Below are 27,891 nucleotides of genomic sequence, written 5' to 3'. Positions count from 1 at the left end.
CCCCGCCCCGCCCACAAATAGCTGGAGCCACGCCCCAGCACTTTCTGTGACCAATGCGAGCCGCGCTTGCTCAGGGAAGGCATGGCGAGTAGAATGCTCTCCAGTAGGGTGCGGCGTTGTTACGGGAGTGGGCTTCTGAGCCTGTGCGACGGGCTGGTCTGCAGCGGTGAGGATTACGGTTGCCTTCTGTCGCCCGCCATGAACTCACTGGACCAGGCTGAGGGTGAGTGCGGCGCCACGGAGCGGACTCGCGGCTACTGCTCAGCTGTGCTGGGAGCCTCTGGCTCCGAACGCGCTGCCTCATTTCTCCAGAGCGGGCCTCGCCGCGGCGCTGCCCTGCGGGAGACGAAGCGGCAGCGAGAGGCCTCGGCTGCCCCTGCATTGCGCTCCCGGGGCCGGCGCTTCTCCTTGGCCCAGACAGGCAAGCTGGGGCGGGGTCTGTGGGGCTGCAGCCCGGGGCTCGGAGGGGGGTTGCCCCTGCACTGTGGCCGCCCGCGAGAAAGGCCTGTGCTGAGGGGCTCTGTGTGTGGGCTCCCGTGCCCTTTTGTCAACAAGGTTTCTCGACTTTAGGGTGTTAAAATTCCCCTGTGCTGCGGTAGCTGTTTCTCCGCTCACGGTCTTTGCTTGAATACATTTCTTACAGCCCTGAGCCCCACGTAGCACACCAGGCATTTGCCAGGGCTCCTCTTGCATTTGAAGAGCGTTACGTCGAGTAGCCGGCGTTGTCTCAGGACGTTGGTGGTGTGGGTTACAAGTTCGTTGAAATGACAGTTTACAGGATGTCAGAAACATGAAAAACGCCTTTCAGGAGATTTTTTTTTTTTTTTGACACACCTTTAGTGTCAAAAAATAAGTCTTACAGAAATTTCAGAAACGCATCAGTGTCTCAGCCTTAGCAGGTGTTTCCTAGCAGATACTAGAGGTAGACATGTCAACAAAAAATGGTAGTCTGGTGTTGCCATGGCTTTGCTGCTGTGTCTGTACAAGCTGTACGCACACAAAGAAGTGTGCCTTGCTAGTTACAGCTGCCAGGTGTCAAAGTGATAAACGCAGAGAAGATTTTTAGATCATATATAAACAAAAATAAGATGAAAATTTAAGCGCCTGTGTTTCGAAAGTTTGGTGAATTTTGTTGGTTTTTTTCCCTGTGTTTTGGGGTGGGATTTTTTTCTTTCTTTTTTTTTTTCTTCTTTCTAATGCCGTCTGCATTATACAAGCGTTTTCTGGAGAGCTTTGGTATCAATAGCTTGATTTTATGCCCACAGGCTGTTGTGTCTCAAATAGCAGATTTTCACGTGATGCCTTATATTCCCCCTTTCCCTTCAGTGACTGGTTGTAGGGGTTTGTGCTAGTCAGGGAACAGTTAATTAGCTTTAATTGCTGGCAGTGGCTTAGCTTTCCCAGAAGGGAGGTGGAGGACAGGCCATAACTACCGGGCTTTTGGCAGTAATTAAGACTAGTTAACTGTTCTGTGGGTGGAATCAAAATGCTGTAATCTTCCCTCCTGAATTCATCTGCAAACCATTTAGGAGTAAATGTACAATTTCGAAAATGGTGTTAGTAACGATCATAAGAGGAATATTTCTTCTAATTTGATCCTTCAACTGATTTATCATGGTAAATAATTTAGCAATATTTGCAAGTTGAAGGAAGTATTTCCAGAGTGATGCTAATTGAAATACTTTAGCTGAAAGTTAAACTTATGCTAAGAAAAACCTAAGTGCAGATAAAATTCTACCTTTGACTGCAGTGTTGTCAGATACTGACCTTGTTGAAGAGAAATCCAACATAGCCTTCAGGTGAAACAGCTGCTTGTACGGAAATGTTAGGTGGCTAAGATTTGTTGGGTTTTTTGTTTTGGTGTTGTTTTTTTTTTGTTGTTGTTGTTGTTTTTTAACAAATTAGGAGTATACCCTTGAAATGCTGCCTGGCATTTAACAGTAATTTCAATGAAAAGACCATGGGAGAATGATGGCAATATGAAGATCTATTTAAAGCAAAACCCCCACAAAAGTATAAGATCTAGCGTTTACTGTGGGTTTTAACATAGTGTGTATATATATATCATGGCATTAAAAGTTTCTACAAAACAAAAGTCATCAAAACCATGCTGCCACAAATAATCCCCTGAACAAGTAGCAAAGGGTGATTTTTTTTTTTTTTAATTATGACTATATAAATAATGGAACTTAATGGTTTCCTGATGGACTTAATACTCCAAACTGTGATACTCTTTCTTTTTTTTTCTTTTTTTTTTTCTTTCCTGTGTGGAAGGGCTGTTTAAGTTATTCTGAATCTAATTCTTAGTATTTTTAAAGACGTTTAAAATACTCTGTTTTCTCTACTATTTTGTTTTCTGTAAGTGGGAATGTTTCTTGCATTTGGTATAACTCCATCATTGTACTTTTCATCTAAATGTACGAAGCTGCTTTGACTGTGCTTTAATTGCATGTAAATGACCATTGCATTGGTTTTCTCTGCCTGTTTAAAAAGTGGGTGTGCACAGGTGAAAAGTGAATTCCTTTTATGTTTTCATTAAAATTTCACTAAATAAATGGAGATCTAATTATGCTTGGTATATATCCTCCCCAGATCTCAAAGCTTTTGAAAGAAGACTTACCGAATATATTGCATGTTTGCAACCAGCTACAGGACGTTGGAGAAGTAAGTCTGATGTTCCAAGGAATAAATAGGATTCTCTTTTTAAAGCATTTTAGATGTACCAGTGTGTATCTTTATGTTTTCCCAAACAAAAATCTGTGCTTAAACTCTTAAAAAATTTCTGTGGCATACATTCAAACACTCTGCAACAAGACAATCATAGACAAAGAACATCTCAAGACAACAAACTAATACTTTAGCCCAAGTTAGAAAAATGAAGTCAGGATTGACCTGGCTCAAGACTGAATTATTCTTGAAGTAGTTGGGACTGTACGTTATTGTAGTTTTGGAGGTTTGTTGTTTTGGGGGGTTTTGTTGCTGTTGTTTTGAAGATTCAGAACTACAGATAGTCACTGTAGTTACTTGAACTAAATATGATTGAGTGGAATAGTCCTTCTGTTCCTCTCCCTTCTAAAATGAAGGTGACAAAGTTACAACAGTATGCCATAAGGGCAGAATATGTCCTCATCTCTGTTCTAACAGGAGTTTGAAGGCAGGGGCAAGGCAAGAAATACTACAGGTATGCTGCCAACTTTGGGATCAGTAATCCAGGGTGAAAACAGATTGCTTTTTTTGTTGTGAGATTCAAAAAATGCAGACACTTTTTTAGAACATATAAGATAGCATCTTTTTTCCTGAGAGTCCAAGAGGTTAATTTCAAATGAAGGAACTGGAGGAATGACTTAAAAAACAAAACCGACAAAATATCCACCCCAAAACACAACAAACCAAACCCCAACACCCCCATTGTTTCAGAGCAGCTGGGAGGCAAGCAGATATTTCTAAGTAGGTCTGCCCAACTTGTGTGCACCTACTTAGGGAATGCATTTGGCTTCCAGAATTGCTATTTACTGTCAGATATAATTAAAAAACAAAACAAAATATTGGGAGCTTCTAAGCATATTTAAATGAAGTTTGCATAGCTAGTATTGTTTTCACTAGCTAATTTTTTTACCTACTGCTTGTTTTCCTAGTTTTGTAATTCACGTAAAATAGGATGTTTTACTTTCATTACAGTGGGGGATTTAACTCTATGTTAAGTTTTCCTCCTATTATCCTAGGAAAAAAGTATTTATATAGAGAAGCAGCTGTATGCTTTTGACAGATTTTTTTTTTCCAACTTTTTTTTTTTTTGAAAGCATAACTTGTCAGGGTTCTTTTTTTAACTTTGTTTCTGATTTTGTAATATGCAGAAGGAATATGTAACTCAGTAGTAAATTACAGCAGTCTTACAAACCTAAAAGTAGTATTTCATGAATATCTGGGGTTTGTTTTCAGGTTCTTCCCAATGACCACAAAGGCTGGTAACTCTAGCTCTTCAATTTTTTTTGTGCTGCTTTTCTGTTTTCTTCCCCCTTCACCCCATAAAAGACTTTATTTGCATCAGAACTTCAGGCTCCACAGGAAACACTCAGAACTGCCAAATGCCCAATGAAAGCAGCAAGGCTTCATGGCTGTACAATGCAATAGGAGCTATCCCTACCTTTATATTTGTACTGTTTTCTTCTTCCACCAACCCCTGCTCCCCAGCCTTTTGTAGTCTCTCAGAATCAGTCTAGTATCTTGTGTTACTCTAGTACGTATCTAGCATTATCCATTTGCAGTGAATTGATTATTCTTCCTAAGCTATTCTGTATGTGTACAGGTTTTTGTTAATTTTCGTCTGCTAATGCTATCATGCTTTCTGACTCCTGTTTGAATTTTGTGTTTATCTTTTTTCTCTGTGTTGGCTTTCTTGCTTGTAATTGTGTTGATTGTGATGGGGAGTATAACACAACTCAGATATGCCATTGAAACTGCTGTTGCTAATGCCTCAGGCTGTTCTGATGTAGAATAGCTAATGGGATAGATGCTTTAATTCTGCTGTGCAATGTAATGGTGATTCATTTCCATTGCCCAGACTGCATAAGCTCAAAGAGCATACTGAAAATTTGGTACAGCTCTTACTCCAGTTTCCAACTCATATTTTTGCTAATGGTGTTATTTTAGAAACTTTTGTTTTCTCCAAAGCATTTGGATGTTTTTACTTCACAGAATTTATATTTTGGTACCTACTTGTGAAACTGGTACAGAATCTTTATGGTTTGACATAATCAAAGTTTCTTTGCCTGTTTTCATTTCTTCCTTCCAACTAGAAAGTTTTTCTCCCCCAGAAGAGGGAGAAGAAAGAAATGTGTAAAAGCTGTTGATGCAAAATAAACACTTGTTCATAGGAGGTATGCTATTTATGACTCTTGTTCTTTTCTTTTTCAGTGATTCTGATAGTGGTGTCAGTCTGCACAGCGACTGGTGCCTGGAACTGGTTAATAGACCCAGAGACACAAAAGGTAAGAATCAGGTTAATCCTAAATGTAGTGTGTGGCAGTCAAGTATCGTATTGAAAACTGAAAGGCTACAGGTGGTTCTCCCATGAAACTGTGAGATAATTTTCAGTTAAGCTCTTGAGCTCTCCAGAATTGTTCTGGAATATGTCCTGGGACAGTAATGCCTACCAATATGTGCATCTTGAATGCTTGTCTAAAGAATGGTTCACAAGTACTCAGAAACAGCTAGGAGCAGTATGATTTGGTTTTGTTTTAATTAAGTGAACTAGGCAGCAACTTTCTGTATGTTTTAGAAGTATGCAGTGGGACTAATTTGGTTTCTTTCCTAGGTGTCATTTTTCACATCACTTTGGAATCATCCGTTTTTCACAATTAGTTGTATTACCCTAATAGGCTTATTCTTTGCTGGAATACATAAAAGAGTGGTGGCACCATCAATGTATCCTTCAATTGTGTTTGTCAGATTAAAGGTGTTGCAGTTACTGCTGTTATTGAAGCCTGTGCTAATACTGCTTTTTTGGTTTTTACTTGCTCTGTGTACCAGTGTTAGCTGCTTTCCTTGACACAATCCACACAGTATAGCAGCCCGATGTCGAACTGTTTTGGCGGAATATAACATGTCCTGTGATGATGTAAGTGTTAGCCATTGCCTAAACCTTGTTTTTGAAAAAATGCAAGTTACTGGAGAAGGCACACAGATTTTTTTTCTGAACAGCACTTGCCACAAAGGCATGTAGTGACAGGACAAGGGGGAATGGCGTTAAGATGAAAGAGGGGAGATTTGGATTAGATGTTAGGAAGAAATTCCTTACTATAAGGGTGGTGAGGCCCTGGCACAGAGTTGCCCAAAGCTGTGGGTGCCCCATCCCTGGCAGTGTTCAAAGCCAGGTTGGACAGGGCTTGGAGCAGCCTGGTTTAGTGGAAGGTGTCCCTGCCCATGGTAGGGAGGTGGAAATGGAGGAGCTTTAAGGTCCCTTCCAACCCAAACCACTCTGTGATTCTGTGAATACACTTTCATAAATTCTGTGTATCTGCAAAACTGGAATGTAGAATAATTAGTATTGTTCTGTGTGTCATTCTAAACTTAGCTTGTGAAATTGAGCTTGGGCTCAACTTTCAGGGTCTAAACTTAATTTTTCTTTTTTTTTCTGTCTTGCAGACTGGAAAATTAATTTTGAAACCTAGGCCTCATGTTCAATAAGGCTGTCTTCCTTCATTTTTTTCCACTGCCATGGAAACCAAAAATGACCTTTTTAAGGTAGTGTGACAACAAAAACCAAATGGGACTGGTTGTCGCTGCCTGGGAGTGAAAGTCTTACACAGTTGACAGTGAAAGTGTGCAATATTATTTCTTGAATACTTATCCAAATTCTTTGTTATCATATTATCAGTGCTTTTGCTACTTCTGATTACCTCCTTTTCAGTATTAGTGTCACTTTTTTTACTTCAGCTAGAGGAGAACATACAGGTGAAGTATTGTTAATCGGCTATGAAGTTGAACTTGAAAATCAAACCTCATGTGTGTTACGTGTCTTTGTAAGCTATTGTAAATAGCAGATGGATGCCAGTGTTCAGGAAAAGAAGTAATACATGCTGTATGGATTTTTTTGTTCTCATGAACAGTAACGATAAGAACACTTTACCATTCCCATGATGTTTCATTAGCACACTTACTCATTACAGCTGTCCTTGTCTCCTGGTCATTCTTTTTGGAACCGGTTAAAGGCCTGCGGAAAGACTGTCTGTCCTGGAGAAAACTGGTCTCACTGTTTAAGAACTGCAGCTGCATCAATGATCACATTTGTCTGTCTGTGTATGTAGTGCACCAGCCACTTCTGTTGTGATCATACGTAGTTAATGGTGTGATCTGGTTCACAACACTGATCTTTTCAGATTTTAGTACCTTAAATATGCTTGTACCTTCCAGACTGTATCTGTACTGTATCTGAAGTCCATGTGACCATTCTGAGAGGATTTTTATGCAATGATAGTCCAATTTAGTATTGAAAAATGTGTAACTTCAGATTTGGTGTAGAAAATAGAGTGCCACAATAAAATATTTTATTATTGAGTGTTAAAAGCAAGATGTGGATGTCATGTGCATAAAGTGCAACTTTTGAATAGCTAAATTGGAAAGAGTTTTAGGCTGTTCGAGGTGCCTTTTTAATGTTTTCAAACCCTTCTAATGGACTAAAACTGCAAAGCTGTTGCAACTTAGTAACACCTACTACAAGCTACACTGGCTTTTAAAGGCAGCCTATGGATGTAACCATGTCAGTTGAGACCTTCAGAATTGTATTCTGTAATTTTTCCCTTCTGCCCATCTATTATTTTTAACTGGTGTATATTTTGTAGGTCAATATGTATAAAATAAATTGTTTGTATAAACAGCTGTTATTTTTTGTACTGCGCAAATACAGATCTTGAATGCAGAAGAGCTTTGGGATTTTATAGCTGAAGTCTGTAACTTTCATACTGGACCAACATTTCCTGTATTCAGTATACGATATGAAGTGTACGATACTGACACCAGAAAGAAAGTCCTTCCAGTTTTCCACTGTCCAGGTCAATCCTACCTCTCTAAGTGCTCTCAGAGGAAATGGTTTATTCAGCATTTACTTTGTTCAGAGTTTTTGACCTGGGGAAGTGTGCAGAGTAGCCATCATGGCCCTGAGCGCATATGCGGATGCTCTTGATGGCTTGGCTTTGCGAATGAAGATTTGGGAAGGGCTTCACCCCTGCTTACTACAAGTGCGATGAGGACTAAAAGGGCAATGTGGGATAGGCAAATCCAGTTGGAAAAAAGGCTGCTTGGTCATTCAGGATATTTCCAAACAAGACTGTCATTTCCTGGGTCAATCTCGAGCGACCAATGTCCTGAACCGCTTGCATGCAGGGTTGGGTCTGCCGCTTCCATTGCACCTTACCACCACCTCCTCTGTTGTTATAGGGCTTTGCAAGTGTGAGTAAATCTTTCAGGCCTGTGCAGTGGATTTTTTAGATGAGGCATAGTGTGCACAGAACTGGTCCCACCCTTTACGCCTGAGGTTTATCTGCCAGGGCCTAGGTAGCTTGGACGGTGACAGCAAAGTCCTCAGGTCATAGGTTTAGTTAGAATGTCCTTCTCTTCGACGGACTGCCTTACAAGGCTAGAGGAGCTCCATCTGTCTGGGTCTGAAGTTAAGAGTTTTCCTTCTAGGAGTATCACTATGTCTAGGTGGGATTCTGACTTAGAGGCGTTAAGTCATAAGCTCGCAGATGGTAGCCTTGCGCCAGTGGCTCCTCAGCCAAGTGCATGCACCAGGGGTCTGAACCTGCGGTTCCTCTCGTACTGAGCAGGATTACTATTGCAACAACACATCATCAGTAGGGTAAAACTAACCTGTCTCACAAAGGTCTAAACTCAGCTCACATTCCCAATTAGTGGGTGAACAGTCCAACGCTTGGTGAATTCTGCTTCACAATGATACCAAGAGCTGACATCGAAGGATCAAAAAGCGACGTCGCTATGAATGCGTGGCCGCCACAAGCCAGTTATCCCTGTGGTAACTTTTCTGACACCTCCTGCTTAAAACCCAAGAAGCCAGAAGCATGCTCTTAGTGCCAGGGTTATGGGGCTGCCGTAGTGCTGCTCTGGCAGCGGCGCTGCCCCATCTTCTGGCCGAGCCCTGTGCCAGGGGTATCGTCGCCTCGTGGCCCTATCTATAGCCGGGCACCTCCCGGCTGTGGGCGGGCAGCCGGGTTGCGCCTGCGCGGGCGGGGCTCCGCCTGCGCAGGGCCGGCACGTGGGTGCGCCGGCGCTGAGGCGCGTGGGGAGCGGAGAGCCATGGGGAAGAGCCGGGGGAGGCGGTTCCGGCAGATCTCCTTCTCTCCTACCGGCCTGGAGCAGCGCTGCGACGAGGAGGACGACCCGGACGAGGAGCCGGCCGCGGAGCTGCTGGAGAAGGTGCGGGCGAAAATCGGGGCCGGCCGCCGGCAGGGCGAGTTCGGCGCGACCCCAGCTTGGGACCGGGGCGCCAGTCAGCCGCGGCCCGACCCGATGAGGCTGCGTGGGCGGCGAGGGTTGTGCTCCTCCGCCGCCGGTGGGGGGTGGGGACTGGTCTCAGGCTTTCCTGGCGGTGTCGAGGACCTGGATGCGGTGCGGCCTGTCCGCTCTTGGATGCGGTGCGGCCTTTCTGCTGTCGGGCGCGGGAGGGAGCTGTGCGGCTCGTTCCCCCGCTGCTGCGTCGCTTCCCCGGTGTTACCGCTGCGCCCGCAGCGGCTCGAGTGGAGGGGCGGTGGCGGCGGCGGCGGCGGCGGCCCTGTCCCCGGCTGGCCGGCAGCTGCCGCCTCCGGGCTCGGCACTCCGACCGGGCTCTCATTCTGGCTTTCCTGACTGGTCTAGGGAGGCTACTCCGAGCTCCTCCTCCCAGGAGAGGCTTTGAAGGAGTTCTTGCAGTGTTGGGTTCAGTCTGCCCGACTGGAGAGTGCTACAGATAAAAGCTAGTGTAAACCTCCTTCTGCACATGTGACATTAGAATCTACAGTAAAAATCTATTTTCCTTTAAGGAACTAAATACCCTGTGTTCACTTCGCCTAAATGAACTCATTGAACAAATCACTGCTTAATTATTCCTCTGGACTAGCCTATTTAATCTTATAAAGAAAAGAAGAAAGAGGGAGAGTAAAACAATTACACAAATGCACAGGTGAGGATGAGTGCAGAGACCTGAGTTTCAGTGAGGCAGGTTGTGAGGTACCACTCTTTGCCAGTCTGCTCTTCAGCAGCATTTGTCTTGTCTGTTGGGTTTTTGACAAGCTCCATGTCCTCCCAGGACAGGCACTTCTGACATCCTTTTATTTTTATGGTTTGTGATTCTTGCATGTACCTAAACCTCTTACAGCACAAGGCAGTGTTGTGAGAATGTAGGGAATTCTTGCTCCTTGACTTGGGGCAGGTGTTTTTAGTCTAAAGGCTGTCATGCTTTGTTTGTATTTTTTGATTCTTCAGTTTTCGTGTAAGGTGGTATATTTTGTCTGTTATATTTCCTCGATGGTATTTTTGTCTCCACTTCTGTCCTTTTCAAAATTTTTTAAACATTGTAATTAGAAGTAGCTATGAGGTCTCACCAGGGACAGCTAGTATCAAATCTGTGTCTGAACTGCAGCTCTCTTGTTAGACACCCAGAACAGTATTTGTCTGGTCCTACACAGATAACCCAGGGAAAGATACATAAACTTCCATGGAAGTTAAAAGCTCTTAATTCCATTCCAGAGCAGTAAAAGAGGAGCTGCAGTCCTGGGCATGCAAATCAAAAGGCAGATCTGTCTTTTCACTCAATAAAAACTTCCAGCTACCTTTTCCCTTGCCACTAATCTGCCCTGTTTGTGTCTCCCCAGGTGCAGCATCCAAGTGCTGAAGTGAGAGAGTATGCCTGTGCCAGTATTTCCAAGCTGTTGCAGGAACAGCAGGCAATCCCAGCCTTCCTGCAGAGAGATGTGGTCCGTTGTTTAGGACCCTTGTTGATGGATTACAGTTTAGCTGTTCGCGAGACAGCTGCAGGTGCCCTCCGGTATGCAGTTGCTAGTATTTGGTTAGAATGAGGTACTCCTGGCATGGAAAAGAGAGGGGTTTTCTTGTTAAAAGCTGTGAATTTGAATGCCAGCCTCTCTTGCTTTAACTCCATTTTGAGTAAATATACCCATGTCAGTTGAAATCCCTGAGGGAGCAGCTTTTCTTGCTCCAATAGGCTGTCATGAAATTTTAATAGCAGGAGCAGAGTTTGGATTAGTTATTACAATTTTATCTACTCCTAGTCGAATGTTTTGCTTTTCATCCTTATGTTAAGAAAAAAAATCACTAGTGGTATGAAGAAATACAGAGAACTTAAATGCTGTTAGTATGGCATTTTGTGTCTTGGTAACCCTGTATGAATTAGTTAGGAAATGCACAGAGCTGTGTTTTAGAGAAACCTGTAAATATTGAACAGTATAATTTTGAGCTGCTATTCTGCAGTCAAACCTGCAGCGTGCTTTATTTATACAAAATTTTAATGCTAATACCTGTTAACATTCATGTTATATCTTACACTTGAGTAGTATCTGACAGAAGTCATGTGTTAGTGCAGCTAATTTTTCTGGTTATGCTAAACAAGTAAGTGAAAGTAATTTTTTTCCCTAACACCAAAGTTATTCTTTTAATTCTTTTATGCTAAGAGGGTAGAAAATTAAAGTTACTGATTAAGCAGATTGACATTAAAATGAAAAGTACCATAACCTTTAGAGAAGAATATTGAATGCGTGGTGTTTTGTTTTTTCTTTTTTTAATATTCGTGCAAAGTATTGTACCTTATCAAAGCATTTTTGGGTTGTTTTTTTTTTTGTGTGTGTTTTTTTTTTTTTTCCAGAAATCTGAGTGCTTGTGGGGGATTTGAAGTCTGTGATGACATGGTGTCAAAAGACATCATGACACCCCTTGTTGCGCTTCTGAAAGAGGTGTGTTTTGTTTTATTCCAACTTTAAAACTGATTTAGTCATTAAGTTATCCCATTTTCAAAAATAATTGAATTTTTATAGCTATTCCCACAATAGGATATTTGAGAGATCTTTTAAAAGAATGTTTCAGTAGGTTTAATAGGACAAAAAGTATTCCAGAGATTTCAAACCACTTGATTTTGCCTCTTGACCTGCTGTCTTGGATCTGCACTAAGGTTTGCTCTCCAGGATGATTTTTGCGTGAGTGGTGGAGTGATTTTGGGTCTGGAACGTCAGTGAAGACAAATCTTTTTTTGTCAGTGAAGATCCAGATCCAACATTTATATTGCAACATTATTCTAGTGAGGGTATTTTTGCAAGCACTTTTGTCTACTGACATCTTGGATTTACAGTTGGGTAGTTACTGCTGTTGTAGAATAATCTGTACTGAATACGTATTCTTTGTTTTATCGAGGTGTTGCAGTGCAGGTTGGCAGTTGCATTGAGTTCTGTCACCTGCTGCCTGTGTATGGGCAGCCGTGAGCAGTATCATTATTTTCTGTATGTTTCTTCCCCATTTTAAATTTTGAGTAATAGCATTATTGTAAAGCACAGCAAGCTGTTAGCTGAATTAACTTTTGTGATTAGAAAGAACTGGTGAAAGTTGCTTACAGTCTGTATTAGCAAGAAACAGCACTTCATATTCTAATATTACTAAGTCTTTATAAAAAAAAACATTCTGAAGATTATTGAATGCAAAGCAAGTACTGACAGAGTCTGTCTACAACGTAAGAAAATTTACAAATGATTCAGTTCCATTGTGGCTCAGTTTTCATAGAGAATGGGAAACTGGTCTGGTTTTCTGGCAATAAACAGTCGAGAGATCTCTCCATTCACTCTGCTGCTAATATTTCAAGGTTTTGCTTCTTGGTTTGTTTGTTGCCCAACCTTAGTTCTCTTGTTTGGCTGTAGTGCAGCACTGGACTGGATGCTAACCAGCTGTCTCTAGAGAAGCGCATAGAGATGGACAAAAATTATATTGAAGACATAGCCAACGAGGCTATTAATTTGCTGTGGAATATATGGTAAGTACTAGGTAAACGCTGGCCTTTTGAAAGAGCTAAATTAAATTGTTCCTAAAAAAAGAGCATGGTAAGGGAGGCAGAAATTAAATGACTGTCCTTGCATGTGAAGAAGTATTCAGTTGCTGATTCTGGTTTTTGACTGTGTTGCTCCTACGCTTTTCCTCCTTAATAAATGGCAAACGCTCATCTGATCTGAAATACAGCTTTATCTTCTACTGTAAGTTACTTTTGTAGGTGAAGGATTCTGAAAATGCACAAAGTTGGTCATTAGTTGTAGGAGTGACATTATTTCCCTTTCCCATCGTTTTTTTGTACGAAGTTCTGACACTGTCTTCTGATTGTGTTCTGTAAATCTACTGTACAGTTTTTGGGTTGTGGGGTCTTCCATGCAGTTACTGTAGATCCTTATTATGATATGGGAGACAGAGGAAATTAAATTCTGATTATTGGGCTCTAGTGCTCTGGGAATATGAGGAGGGTTTGTACTACTTCCTCCCTCTGCAGGTCATCCCTAAAGTTAATATTAAATGTTTGGACAAACTATCCCTTAGTGCCTGAGACACTGCTACAAATCTATATAATTAAGTGAGAAAGAATGTGAATAGTTCACTTAGTAGTTTACATTGAAAACACCAAGTGAAGGAAGAGAAATGGCAATACTGTCAATACAGAAATGGCTATAAGCGTTGAAGTGCTACATACCAGTTCTGAAAGTTCTTGGAATTTGTATTGTTTCTCCTTGTTTTGTAACAGCTTCATGTCATTATACTCTTTGGTCTGTACAGAATTTTACTGTACAGCGTTGCAATGCAGCTGCTGCTGCGTCTGTGTTTATGGCATGGCTGCTGGCTTGAGGTCTTATTTGTACATTGGTTTTTTTTTTTGGAGGGGGGGGATTGGAATCTAGAACAGTATAGAAACTGCTTGCTCAGCACCTTGCACAGAATACATGACCCTTTGTAACTGACTCAACAATGTTTTGTGTTTTTTTTTTAATTGCTTTTGCAGACATAAGTGCTTTGGAACAGGAACTATAATCATTAAGTGTGCTATAAATCACTTCTGTATTTTGAACTTTTTTTGCAATGACCATGAACTGCTGACTTCATTGCTGAGTTTGGTACTGATCAAATTTGGGCTGGCATTGATGCAGAGACAATGTATTCAAAAGTAAATTTTTAAAGACCCTTGTAGCTAGTTAGGTCCCATGTGTTTTTTAGTTTGAATTTGTCTTTTATTGATAATTAGTTTAAAAATGGGAATAGCTGTGAGAACTTGAAGCAGCACAAATCCCAGTGTTAGATAATTAAAGTAAATGCCACATTTAGCATTGATTTAACATCCATTTTGAAATGTTAAGAGCAGTCATTTCCTGGAGTAAGTGAATATTGATATTGGAGGCAACAGCCTGCTCTGTTGTCAGTGCTTCTGTGGGTGAAGCCTTCCGTGGATGCAGAAAGCCCTGGGCTGGCCTGTAGCCCGCAGCTATAAGCTGCCTTTCACCCTCTGGCTGGCTCTGTCTGCAGGAGACTGTACTTGAGCTGCCAAATGAACTCCAGAATACTGTGTGTGAGGAAGCAGATGGCAGAGCCAACTTTCCTCAAAGGTGCCCAGGTTATTGCTGCTTTGCTTTCTCCATTTTCTATGGAGTTGATCATAACCGCAGTAATGAAGAGTAGCTTTTGGAGTCATGCATAATTCTTAGGTGGGTTTTTAGAATGTGAGAATAACGAGTACATGTTACTTAAAACATTGTTACAGGATTTTTTTTCATGGGAAAAGTGTTTTATTAATCTTTCTTATGCATTAGTGAATGCAGCAGTACCGCAGTACACATATTCAACAAGGAAGGATGTCTGGAGGCTATGTTATGTTACATGAAAAAATTTTCTACAAATGTGGATCTGGCTGTTTCAGCAGGTAAGTGGTAAAAAAATAAAGATTTAAAGATACTTTTTTTTTTCTTTCTACTATATAAATGTAGCACTGATGTCACATCCATTTTATAATGTACCTGCCTTAGTGTTACTTGAACTGTAGTTACATAAATTTACACTGAATATAAAACTTTCTGAACAGCACATCAGCCAGCATTAGACAACTGTTGTGCTTTTTTTCAGTCCAGAGAAGAATGGCTTATTGGTGGTTACATGGGACTGAAAAAAATTGTGGAAAGAAAGCTCTAGATAGAAGATGTGTTTTTAAATTTGTTTTCTGGGTTTGGTAGCGAATGGTTTAATAGTTTTTTGTAGAGCAAAGGACATAGTCCATCTAAAAATATCTAAACAACTTCTATCACTTTCAATGTGGTTTTATTATTATTATTGCTATTATAGTCTTATATATATATAGTCTCACAGGGGTCTTAAACCTGTATGTGGTTGCACAGCTAGTTCCATGTCTAATGTGGTACTGCCCTCATCTGTTTTATGTACAGGTTTGCCATAGAATGTCTTTAATCTAAAACACAGTTTGTGGAAGACAGTGTCATACCATTACAACATGATGCTGTCTGAAGTGTTTTTTCCTGTCTCTGTGTTTCATTACTCCAACTTGCCAGAAAATAATGCTTTCTCATTAAGAGAGTGAAAGCTACTGTTGGGTTTGTTAATTATCTTTCTTGTTTGCTGCAGCAAACTGCTTACAGGCAGTGACAGAAGATAATCCAGATCTTCTTTCTTCGTTTAATGCTTCTTCACAACAAGTGTTGGAAGCAGTGATGTTGTGTCCGGAGAGCACAATGAAGCACATCCTTCTGAGAACACTCACAGCAGGTACGATGCTGGAGGGCATTCACTGCTTTGTGATGGCAGCTAAAGGAGGGTGGGAAGGACAAAAGGCTTAGTATTCTAAGCTATAGTCCGTTGTTGGTCAAAGCCTGTATAGATGGTTCATGAGGTTATTTCTGCCTTTTGGGCTTGTGTTTTGTAGTGACCAGGTATTTACAACTGTTTTTAAAATGGTCTTAAATGCTAGATTCTGAATTCAGCATGATAATGCATTTTAACTGTTCCTTTGTTTTTCAAGTTAGAGTCAAGTAGAATAGGACTTGTTTTGATCTTAATAGCTGTGGATTTTTACCTAAAGCTCTCTACCTTTCATTCTTCTTTCTACCTCAAATGCTCAACCATGGTGATTTTTGATACCGGAGTGTAATAAATTAATTCTGAGAATCCTTAGAAAATGGTTATTTCATGTGGATTTATTATCATATCTAAAATGTGGCACCAGGGTGGCTCCCCATAAATACTCTGTGTATACTTACATGCTGAAATCTACTTAAGGTTTGGGCCTAACATTGTTTTTAAAGGTAAGTATGTGAAATGTTAAACAGAAAAAAATACAAGTCTTTAAAGAAAGGACTTGAAAATTCCTACTGAAGTATAAGCACTGGGTATTATTGAGTAGTGGAGGCTGTGTCCTTAGAAAATACATGGATATTGCAGAGCTGGGAATTGAGTATTTTACTAATTTTTATATTTCAACTATCTCATGTTTAGGCATTGTCTGGAATATCAAGGGTACAATTCCACCAGGCAGCCTGGGAAGCATAATTAATGCAATCCTGAAGATTTTTTCAGAATCATTAGCAATAGATGCTGGTGAAACAATTATTCGTATGAAAGAAGCTGAAAAAAACAGGTTAAAACTTGCTGTGGAGAGAGAAACAGAGGAAAACATGAGTGATGTTACAGAAAACTGTGTTTTGAGTGAAGATTATGACTTGGAAGAAATACCAAAAGGAAAAGTCAAAAAGGGAGAAAATGACATTTCTGATTTCCTTCCAGTAAGTGTGTCTGCCTGGCTCTTGGATAGCTTAAGAGTGTTTGGCTGGCCATCTGACTCGTCTTGAGGCAGTCTTAGCTAGAGTAAACTGTCATAGAGAGTGTAACTAATCCTAGCTCCCAAACAGCTTGCCTAATGTAGCTAAAACTTCAAAGGCAAGCGTGGAGAATTCCAGCACAACTTGTTCCAGTGTGATCAAGTTGCACAGTACACGAGGAAAGCATGTTTCCATTTGTTTCCTGTAGTGGAAGGTATATATTTATCTGAGGCTTTTACCTCTAGCCACTGCAGGGAGTCCTGATTTCTGCATGTGGCGTGAGATGTTTATTGGTTGTAACCATTCAGTCATGAGTGGAGATGGCCTGGAGGTTAACAAATGCATTCACTATGATGTACCTGAAAAGAATAACAGAATTACATGTTTCTGGTCAGGATTTAGCTAATATTAGATAATCTTTTCTGTTACAGCTTTAGTGCAGGTGGCATTTCTTGACAACAAAATTTGTTCTGAAGCGTTCAACAGAAAGTTAATAGATAATGCCTCTTGGTTTTGCTGGTGGTTTTGTTTTTTCACATTTTCATGTAGAATGAGAAGAGGAAACAGCAGGATTGAATTTTTAGCTGTCAGTTTGGGTGCTTTAAATTGCACTGAAGTGTTGTTTTACAAAATTAAATTCGGTTCATGTTTTTACCTTTTAGCCTGATCAACGGGAACTGAAAGAAGCGACAGCTTTACTGATGGCTCAGCAGACTGCTCTGGAAATCATTGTTAATATGTGCTGCAGTGAAGGTTTGTAGGAATCTCTTTCATTGCAAGTGTTGTAGTTCCTTTTGTTTCTGGAATAGGTTGTGTTTAGTTTGCTGTTTGATGGTCTTAGCTTTTAAGGGCAAATGCACACAGACTTGCTGTCCCTGACACCCTCACTGGGGGCAGATCAGATTGTATGGGTTTTTCTCATGTAAGTATTTTCTGTTGCTTACCTATTTCTTTAAGATGAAAGCTGCATGTAAAATAAAACTACATGTGCCATCATTTAAAAACAAACAAGAAAGAACTTGTGATGAAGAAGTATTTCCAGAAAAGTATTACAGCATATTTGTTCATTTAAAGTGTGGCCTGAGAGTTCATCTGATACAATATGGGTGTGAATGTTATTGCAAGATGAGGGCATTGATACTTTTTTAAGCAGATCAGTCTTGTCGTTTTGATATTATAAGTATCAAACTTCTTGTAGTATCAAAAGGATACTATAAGTATATTTTTAAGGAAGAGAGACATTGCATGCAGCTCTGGCAGCAATGCAGATTTAGACTGTTCAGAGTACCACCTTTAAGAGCTTTTTTCGAAGGAGAAAGGCAAGCTGTCATTCTTGGGGGAGCAACAATTAGATACTCTGTATCTTCTATGAACTCTGATACTCTCTTTTATAGCTTTTCTCCTGAAAACAAATGAGTGATTTCCAAATTTTGTAAAAAAAAATAATAAAAGAACCACCAAACAGAACTAACACCTCAAAACCCCCTCTAAAATCTGAAAACATTAATTGCTGCTACAGTTTGTAAGTCTGATGCAAAAGTAATTGCATAGGAGAGAATTTTCTGAGTAAATCATTGAGGTTCTAATAAAATCCACAGCAATGCGCAGATATTCCCAATGGTGAGATTTTTTATTTATTTTTTTTCTCCTCTTACAGCATAAGGAATTTCTGCACCTAGTATATGAAACTTCTTTTGTAACTGCATTTCTCATCTAATGAGCTGTAATTCATAAGCTCTCCCCTTTAATTGGAAAATCTCTTGTGGGTAAACTGCATATTCTGCCATTCACTCAGTGTAATGTAAGGTTGATTGTGCTGTATTTCAACACAGTGCTTTACCCATTCATAGGCAGACAGAAACATAGTCTGTAGAAATTAAGAGGAATCCAGAGGCAGCTGCTCATTTAATTGTTGAGTTATTTGAGGACTAAAATAGCTGTAGCCATTATGCTGAGTTTATAGAAACACTCAACTTGCCACAGAATTGAGGGGAATAACCAGGCTGGCAGGAGATGTGTTCTACTGAACGCTGGCCAGCATTTGGAAGAAGCGGAGTGCTCATCCCTGAACAGTGACAAGAGGGGGAAGCCAGGAGACTCCAGTGTTGCTCTCCAGTCTGTAGTTGTAGGTTACCCTACCCGCAGTAGTTAAGGTGGGATTGTCATTGGAAATGCTTCTGTATTTCCAAGAAAGTTACAAAAAATCTGATCTTGGCTGTGGGCTAATGTTCTGGAGCCCAGTTTCTGCTCTGCCCTGGTCACCCACTGTGAACATACGATGACTGTTGTCTTTGTTGTTGCTGAATTCCGTGGTCAGTTCATATAGTTCTCATTTAGTTTTCAAAGAAAAGGTTTTGTTTTGAAAAGATGGAGATGGATTTTTTTTTTTTTTTGTAGGAGGCAAAAGACTAACTGAAAGAGGGATGTCCACTTTGCTTTCATGCTTGTTGCTGCTGTGTGTTGGTAAAGCATAAAAGACAAATGTTTTCACATGCAAAAGCTATTGGCTCTTTTACAGCATATTATAACTAGAATTAATTGGTTATTTCCAGAAGCAAAAGAAGGTGTCTGTGTGATCAGGTTGTTACAGCCTGATGAGTTACTTTGTGTTGGATAAACAACAGTCATCGTCTTTAAATACTTTGAAGCTGCTGCGTGGTGCAGGTGAAATGCCTTTAGTTAGACCTTTCTTGCTTTAAGTGAATGAATTTACCTTTTACCACCGAGAACGTATGTGGCTGTTACTGCAATTAGTGCAGGACCTAGATCTCATGTGCATCTGTGTTGCCAGAAAGAGTCACTTTGGGGTGAAGACGATGTTTTTTTCCATAGTTAAATGTGCTGACCTGTGTACACAGGCAGAGCTTTCACCTGTCAAGGAGGACGATCTGTCTGACCTGTAGACCTGTGACTTGTGTAAACACCAGTGTCACACCAGTTAAAATGTAACCAGGTTTAAAACAACTTTAGATACATCAGTATAAACCCTATGTGTGTAGATTTATCAATTTAAATATAAATGGTGGACTTAGCTTGTGCTTGCCAAGCCAGGTCTGCTTTTAGCCATGGACAGATTACTCACTTTTACAGCAGCTGTGCCCATTGGTGATTGACCTTAACTTCTCTCACCATGTCTGCCCTTGCAGATCTGTTAGTAGAATAAATTACGTAAGTATAAGCCTAGCTCAGGTTTATTTTACTTAAAATAGGTTGTCTGAAAGGGGTAACAGTGATGATCTGGCTTGCTTTGGCTTGTTTTGCTGTCATCATTTCCTTTTTCAACTGGCCTTGCTGTGGAGAAAGTAACATCTTCATCCCACTCAGTTACAGCTCAGTCAAAGGACATCTCTCTGTGGCTTCAGTTATTGCCAGAGAAAACAGTTGCCTAAAACTTATTTCAGTTAGTAAACAAGTTAAGCTAAACTTGTGTATTTGCATGCTTGAATCTACCTCAAAAAGTTAAATGGTAGCATTAAAGTCTTAGTAAATGTTTTATGGAATGTTTCTTCTATACCTTTCTTTAAGTACAGCATAATTAATACAAGAGAATGAAGTACCTCTGTATGAAGAATCGCTCATGTAAGCATGCTTGCTGCCTGAGTGAATATAAAATGAATATTTTTAAAAAGTAAAAATTTTAATGAAAGTAGTATAATATTTAGAACTGTGGATTAATGGCAGATGGTTTGCATGAATCTCAGAAAAGCCCAAGAGCTTAAAGACTCCTGACCAACAGGTGAAGAACTCAACCAGGAGATGTAAGTGAGAAGTAGGATACCTACTGTGGGAATGCTATTACAAATCTGTCATCTTTTCTCAGATCACTCTGATGATGAATGGGAAGAACTCTCCAGCAGTGATGAAAGTGACTTTATGGAAAACTTGTACAATGATGGGAGTGGGCTGCTAATGTCACCACTGTGCCTCTCTGATGAGGTTAACTCAGCATTTATGAACAATCTCATTCCAAAGAAGGTATTGGTTTTTGTTTCCAGCACATGGTACAGCCTTTTCTTCTGTCTGATTTGTGTCCCAGGCTAGGCAAACAAATGATCAAAATCCATCTGTAGAAAAGGAGTATTTTAAAAAATCAGTTTAGCTTCACTTTTTTTTGGCCTAGAGGTGGAGCATCAATAGATGAGCTGTCTTGACATAAATAATTTCTTCATGTAAATGGGAATAGAGGGTTCGTGTGTTTCAGAAATCTAGTGGTTTGTGTTTGAGAGTATTTTTGATTGTTTGAGGTTCTTTTTTTTTTTGAGGGTGGGAGTGGTGTTTTCAGTTTGGCTTTTCTAGAATATAAAATTGATTTGAGCATCAAAAAGATTACTTGCTAAAAGAAAGGAAACTTTCAGCAGAAGCATGACTGCCAGATTTCCATGTTAACTTAAAGAGGTTGGTGTTACATGAGTGGCAACAGTCAGCACCGAATAAGTGCAAGTTCTTCCCCCTGTTTCATACATAGTGTCTGAAATACAATTTTTGACACTGACAGGAATTCAAATGTTCTTGTTTCAGAGTTTTGCTCAAGCTTTGGAGTTGTAAAGATGAAGATCATCAGTTGCATCAGTTATGCTAGAATTCTACTTTGTCATCAGGGTGTGAGATAAAAACATTCACGGCTTTTTGCAAGCAGTCCAAGTTTCATAGCTGGTGTTTTAGACTTGTGGTTATCTGAAAATTCTGTAGTGGAATCTGTACAAAGAAAGATTGAAATAAAAAAGATTAGCACAGACCTAGAAAATCACCTTTTACAGTTGGATACTTAAAACAATCTGTGCCAAACCCAGTGTATAATTGTACCATTTGAGTGACTAAGAAAGATTCTGGCAAGGTGAGACACTTGCTAGCTGGGGAGCTTTGGAGTATGTAGTTTGAAGTATCTGTTTTACATTAAGCTAAAGCCCTATTGCTAAGCCTTTCTTTTTTTCCCTTCCCAGATTCTTGAAAAAACTGCATTTCCAAACAGTGTTGCTCTAGATATCTGTATGCACAATCCATCCTGGAAACCATTAATTAAAAAGTAGGAATTTTATTGTTTCTCTTACTATTTTTCATGTATATTCAGTTGTTTTAGTACTCCCAGAAGGATTGTCTATCTTTGAGTTACTTGTAAGGTGTAAACAATGGCAGATCTGATGCATGATTTTGCATGAAGAGATACAAATCTTTCTGTAAACTGCATACCATATCACAGGCTTATTTAATTGAGGATGTTTCCTTGTATTTCAACATCTGTTCAAAGGGATCTCCTAAGTGCATATTTTGTTTGTTTGTTTCAGACTCAATGCAGTGCAGTGTAGAGCTTTAACATGTCTTCAGAACATTTTGTTAGTGTCAGACATGGATTGTCTTGGAGGAGCTTCACTTCAGTCCATTGCACAGCATCTCGTGCAGCTAGTCTTTGCTAAAATGGGTAAGATGTTCAGTAAAGGGGGCTTGCTGACCCCCTTTAAACTTACAGATATAAGGCAGATGTGTACATTGTGCTGTTTTAATGCCATTTTATTAGTAAGTTTATCCCTTCAGCATTTCAAAGTAAGCATACTGAATGTCAGAAGACTGCTGACAAAACAGTGTATCCTGATAAGATGTGTTTATCCAAATTGCATCCTGGGCAAGTAGGCTTTGAATGCAAGAATTTGCTCTACATCTGTTTGCATGCAGTAAGTTGCTGTTAGTGGATGAATTCTGCCTTCTTGTGAGACCTGAACTGTTTGCTTGCTCATATTTGTGGTAATAGCAGGTTTTCCTCAATCAGACAAGCCATGAAGAAGATGGGATGTTTTCTTCTTAAGTGTGCTAACTAGCCTAAATAGGCATGGGGGGGGGGGGGGGAGGGAAACTAGCAGTCTTTCACTTTTTTTTTTTTAATCTTAAGAAGTTATGGCAATGGAGGTTGTTGCAAAAATCTCTAGAACGTACATGCTTATGACAGTAGGAAATAGAGCAGCTGCTTTGTCTCCAGGGTGTGCTTTATGCATATGATAGCAAAGCTTTACTGAAAATTTATTTGTAATAAGAAAATGTGCAAAGTTTTTATGACTAAATACTGAAGGTGCTCAGCTTCCTGTTCAGTGGTGGCTTGAGTTCAATGGAGAAGGCAATAAATTTTGTTTCCCTAAAAATACTATTTTTGAACATCAGATACATCCTGGTAAATACTGGAATACATCCACTGTAGTTCTTCCAAGGCATATTATTTCACAGGGACACTTGTGGTGGTTTCCCCGTACATCCTCTGGTATTTGTATTATTGGATAGTTTAGTGTATATAGTCCACTATCAAGATAGTGTAGATAGTTGGCATTTCCTGCTGCCTCCTGTAATCTACATGAGATCAGCATCATTCCAATAATACTGTTGGACCATTTATGCTATGATCCTTGTTACTGGCACTAGAGAAGTTGAACTGAGATTCAAAAACTGGCAAAAAAAACCCAAACCCTGGTTTAAATCTGATGATCCAGTTCCCTGGCAGGCTGCTCCATGCAGGCTGCTCTGATACTCTGTTTTTGTTCTAAGGTCAGTGATGACGGCTCAATTCTAAAAATTGTCAGAAAACATTTAGGAAACAGTTCTTTTGTAGTCTAGCATAGGCACAGGTCTTACAAGCTTGAGAAGCTCAGTTTTCTCTCCTTCCTTCAGGTATCTTCATTTGTAGCCACAAATGAGGTGTATATAGTTCTGTTTTGTTGTAGCATATACTATGATACTGCATTAATGCATGAAAATCCATCTGCCTGCAAAACATGCTTTCTTTTTTTTTTCAATGCCATTAAAAGCATGTGACCAGTCTATGAGAACATTATTACTGAGTGAATAGTGCTTGAAAAACTAAAATACAGAAAATGAAAATAAATATGAAGACACATGCAAAGAAGTTCACCTGAAATATTTGTCTCATGCTAAAAGAGGGGAAATTCCAAGATTTCAGGGTCTGTTATGCTTCGCAATAGTCAATTCTTAGGTGAAACTGGAGAAGTGGCTACCTTAAGACAGAGGCTGCCAATAAATTAGTTTAATGGCCCAGGTGCCTTTTTGTTAGCATAATATTTTTTTTTATAGTTAAATGCTGTGTAATGGAAACTGCCAGATAGAGTTGATAACATACCAACATGTGGTTGGAAGAAATGCTGTGGTTTACAGAGTGAAAAAGAGGCATAAATATCTAGTTGCATATATGGGAAGGGAGAAGATATGTGTGAAATCATCAAGAGATTCTGCATCTGGAGTGGTCCAGAAAATAAGGACACACTGGGGGGAAAGAAAAAGCTTCAGGAAATGCAGAACATGTATTGAAGATGATGGCTCGTATTGATGAATTTGTAGTTAAAAAAGAAATATGCAGTGTATGAGTCATACATTTCTGAAAGGTTATTAAACCACTGGAAAACATGCCCTTTATATTAACTGGCAGGAGTCCAGCATTCTGGGTGCCTAAAAAGCCTGCTTAGGAAACAGAAGAAAGGCATTAAAATACAGAGTTTCTGTAGCTTTCTTAGTTCTGGTATGATGGCTTACATGTGATAACCAGTTTACAAACCTCTGTTCTGCTGGCAGTGGTTTGTGCCATATGTGTGTCACACAAGTGTCTTAACCAAGGATATACCTGAAAATGAGGACCATCTGTGATCTAACCTTCAGATGCAATTAATACTGAATTCAAACAAATCACAGTGGTTACAACCTACAAAGACGAGTCTCTGAAAATCTAGCTCTTCCTGTTTGTCCCCTGCAGGGACAATTAAGAAATTTGTATTTCTTTGCTTCTCATGTCCTCCATCTTACTGTTTAACTTTTGGCTCTGGGTTCAATTCTTTGACAGAACTCCCTACAGACACAGAATTCCTAGAAGCCATAACTAGCGCTTTGAGGGCTCTCTTACAAACAATGGCATCAAAGAACATCTCCCAGGTAAAGGCTTTCAAACTCAAATGCTCTGGTAGGCACAAAATCATGTGAGACTGTGCTGGAAAGTTTTTGAAACAAGACCATTTGAAATTCTAAATTTCAGCAACTGTGAACACTGAAAGAACAGATTTAATAGCATTCACTCTCATACTTTTTTATAGACCTTACAGGAATATATTTTTTTATGTATCTCTTCCTTAACATGTAAACAGATGAAAGGTATTTCAAAACCAAAATAGGAATGAGACACAGGTGCTGTCTTTAGAAGATGGACATAATGACAAGCATTTTGTAAATTAGCACCTAGAAAAGTGGATTCTTTATTTCCTGAGTCATCCGGTTGAATTTGGTTGTCTTTCTAAAATCTTGGTTGGACATGAATTAATGAACTAAATATAGGAATGAAGCATAATAGTTTATTATACAGGATGTAATACTAGATGTTCTGTGGGTCCTTTACTGGCTGTAAACTGAAAAATGAGTTTCTGTATGTTGTAATGAGTTGGAGAAATAGGTATTGAGCTAGGTAAATCTGTGAAAATCCCTTTAGGCTCAGAACTTTTTCCTTCAGATTCATGACAGCCTTGGTTATGTTCTGGAAGAAACACCTTAAGAATTTGAAAGGGAGAGTGTAACTGTGTTCTTGCTAATTACATTTTCAGAATTCACGTTTTGATAATACAGGACTCTGCAAATGATCTAAATGTCATATTTGAAAATTTCCATGGAAATGTAAATGTGTCTGGTTTTTGACTTTTTTTTTTTTTTTTTTCTCCCCCCCCCCATGCTTCCCTTGCTAAGCAGTGTATGACTCCTGAGCAGCTACTGTCTTTATGTGAAGCTGGTATGGACAGCAGCAATGCCAGTGTTAAAGTGAATATAGTGAGCATCCTTGGAATTTCTGGCAGCATCCTGGCGAAAGGACAAGATACAGCTGAAACGCTAAAGGTAAAAAAGCAAAATTGGCATTGCAAGCCTAAACCAGTTCTGATACTTCTTTCAATTTTTTTTAACACTGCTGGAAAAACAAATTTTTTTTTCTTATTTCAGGTGATTGGAAAATTTCTTCTTGAGGTTGCTATGAAGGAATCTTCTCTTGTGGTAGCAGGGGAAGCCTTGGATGCACTTTTTGATGTATTTGCAGATGGTAAACAAGCAGAAAAAGCAGCGGTAGAGATCAGGTTGCTTCCAGCACTGAAAGAATTTCAGCCAGTGTTCAAAATGAGGGTAAGCATCAAATGCAGCCAGCTCAGGGTCTCAACACAGTGTTGGTTGAAGCTTTAAGCAGGAAGGTATGGCTTTACAAGATGAATATTAAAAAAAAAACAACCCCAAACAACAACCCCACGTAATTGAATTCCTGATATTCCTCTTTAGAAGAAAGCAAATACACTTATCTTGAAGTTCGTGGAACCATCAAGGTAACAGCACAACATCTGCATTGCAACATCTGCATTACACCATCAGCATTACTGATGTCCAAATCACTGTATTGTTCTGAAACCCTTGTAAAAAAAAAAATCCTGCTGATGCCTCTGGAGTAGTACAGCTAAATTGGTGGGAGAGAAGTCTCTTCTGAGGTTACATGTTTTGGTTATAACTTGCTGTAGCTGCCGGTGGGCATTTTTGTTCTGATGGTGGTTAATTAAAATAGATAAAGTATTCTGTGTTTCCATGAATCACAAGGCCAAAATTCTAAACTATAATTGTAAGTACATCCTTGTCTTAACTAGACATTGACCTTTGATATGTTGTTTCTTTAGTCAGATGAAGCCTAAGGAATTACTTTAGTAATCTTAAAGCTAAGCACTGTACACACAAAATACATAACTGACAGTGCTACAGTTGTTTTTTTAGTTACGTGCAAGGTCTTTCATATAAAAAGCTACAGAAACTAAGTGTATGTTTCAGATTATGAAATAGCATGCCAACAATGGTGTAGTTTTAAGCAGAGATGTATAATGTCAATTGACCTGCAGAAAGAAGTGTTACCTATGCATTTGCACACGTGAACATACTGAAGTTCTCAAGAGGCATCTGTAGCATGTCTGTAGAAGAACCATACAGAATTACTGTAAACTTTAGGTGATATAGTAGGAGAAACTTCTTCATTAACAAAGTGTGTATTTCTTGGTTTTGCAGATGCGAAAAGAAGGCAAGGGAAAATACAGTACAGATCAGCTGTGTGTTCTTGACAATGTGAAGATGAACTTGAGAAGATTCATTGCATATCAGGAGACACTACAGAAAAGTCCAACTTGCAACAATGAGGAACTTTAAGGTTTCCCTCATTGAATAACATTTTCCAAAAATAAATCTGTTTTGAACTTCTAAAATTTATCAAGCAGAGAAGTTTTCATGTTAACAGTGCAATTTTTTATATTTAATGTTTTTATGCTTCTGGCTTGGTACAACATGAAAGTCACATCAGTGTAAAAAACGGCGTACTTTGAGATTTAAGTGTTGGCAGTGATGAGAATGCGCTCTTGCAGTCCTGAGGTGTGTGCATAACACCACTGTCCTTGTTTACAAATCCTTGCGTGTCCTGGTGGAAAACTATAATTCTGTGAGTCTATGAAAAAGTAATTTAGAGAAATATTCTCAATTATGTGGCAGATCAGGAGAAAAATTAAAAGCTCAAAAGATACTTTTCAGGGAATCGAGCAATGGCAGTATGTTCTTATTTGCTATTTGCTCTCACCTGTTTCTAGAATTGCACAGGCAGTTGCAGCAAACTTCCCAAGATAAGTGTGTAGGTTACTGCCGGCACTTGGATCTGTTACTACATGAGGTTTATCAAAAACTGTTTCAGGTTCATTTATGATGAATTCAGTAGGATACCTTTCTGCTGTGGAAATCAGTGTAAGAGAATCCTACATTTATGCAGAGCTCGCTGGTTTTACTTTTATATTGATTGGTAGTTCTGGAAATCAAGTCTCCTGACTTCCTTCCTTCCTTGTAATTCTGCATCAGGATGAATTTGAATTCAGGGAAGTAGTAAACCTAATAAAAAGGTGTTGGTTTGCATTTTTTCTTTATTTTTATACTGAGGTATTATCTAACATAACTTTATAATTGCTTGAAATATCCTTGAAATATTTGTAATAGAGATTTTTAAGCTGTAAAATACAGAAACTATTTTAAAAAAGTGTCACTGATTCATGAAGTTTGTATGTGTACTGCCATATATAAGAGCTTTGATGTTGTTTCTGTGAATGAGATCCTCTCATACACATTTTTTAATGGGGAAAAAACCCACACCAAAACGAACACTTTTTATTATGCTGATTTTTGAAATGTGAGACTTTCCCCACCCCTCTTCTCTTAACAGGCTGTGTTAGCACAGGCATCTAGTTTTTGGAAAATTTTGCCCATGATGTTAAGCATTGAACACCAAAGACCAAATTTGCCTGGTTTGTTAGATTTCAGTCTCTTAGATTAGAAAGCAGGCTTAGGAACTGACTGGATAACTTGCAAATGACTGACTTTATGAAATCTTGACTATATGATATTTTATCAAATGCAAGGGAGAGTGCAAAATAAGTTTAAGCAGCTGTGCTGCCTGGAAGTCCCATTACAGCTAGTACTTCACAAGAGTTGCATGAAATGCGTGATGTGATGCGATGCCTGC

At 39.5% G+C, this 27,891-nt stretch overlaps 2 protein-coding genes across 3 annotated transcripts; both read left to right on the top strand.

The window, feature by feature from the left end:
- Nucleotides 1-152: 152 nt before the first annotated feature.
- Nucleotides 153-6,667, top strand: CNEP1R1 (CTD nuclear envelope phosphatase 1 regulatory subunit 1). Its single transcript, XM_061469077.1, has 6 exons — nt 153-223; nt 2,593-2,664; nt 4,915-4,988; nt 5,315-5,424; nt 5,563-5,617; nt 6,145-6,667. Exons 1-6 carry the CDS (start codon nt 199-201, stop codon nt 6,184-6,186), a joined length of 378 nt encoding a protein of 125 aa, XP_061325061.1. The 5' UTR covers nt 153-198; the 3' UTR covers nt 6,187-6,667.
- Nucleotides 6,668-8,753: 2,086 nt separating this feature from the next.
- On the top strand, nt 8,754-27,495 carry HEATR3 (HEAT repeat containing 3). Of its 2 annotated transcripts, none has more exons than XM_061469076.1 (15): nt 8,754-8,931; nt 10,365-10,537; nt 11,372-11,459; nt 12,411-12,523; nt 14,334-14,443; nt 15,157-15,297; nt 16,024-16,310; nt 17,009-17,099; nt 20,167-20,321; nt 21,287-21,369; nt 21,629-21,762; nt 24,175-24,263; nt 25,065-25,208; nt 25,311-25,487; nt 26,403-27,495. In XM_061469076.1, exons 1-15 carry the CDS (start codon nt 8,812-8,814, stop codon nt 26,538-26,540), a joined length of 2,043 nt encoding a protein of 680 aa, XP_061325060.1. In that variant the 5' UTR covers nt 8,754-8,811; the 3' UTR covers nt 26,541-27,495. The 2 variants fall into 2 exon arrangements, with proteins under 2 accessions (XP_061325060.1, XP_061325059.1); XM_061469075.1 differs by having other exon boundaries at nt 25,062-25,208.
- Nucleotides 27,496-27,891: the final 396 nt, after the last annotated feature.

Source organism: Pezoporus flaviventris, unplaced genomic scaffold (genome assembly GCF_033815535.1).
Source record: "Pezoporus flaviventris isolate CSIRO_AGI_PZ_B2104156 unplaced genomic scaffold, CSIRO_AGI_Pfla_v1 ptg000054l, whole genome shotgun sequence".
In the NCBI taxonomy this organism is placed as follows: Eukaryota; Metazoa; Chordata; class Aves; order Psittaciformes; family Psittacidae; genus Pezoporus; species Pezoporus flaviventris.
Note: the sequence above shows the minus strand (reverse complement) of the source record. Positions and strands in the feature narration are given on the sequence as shown.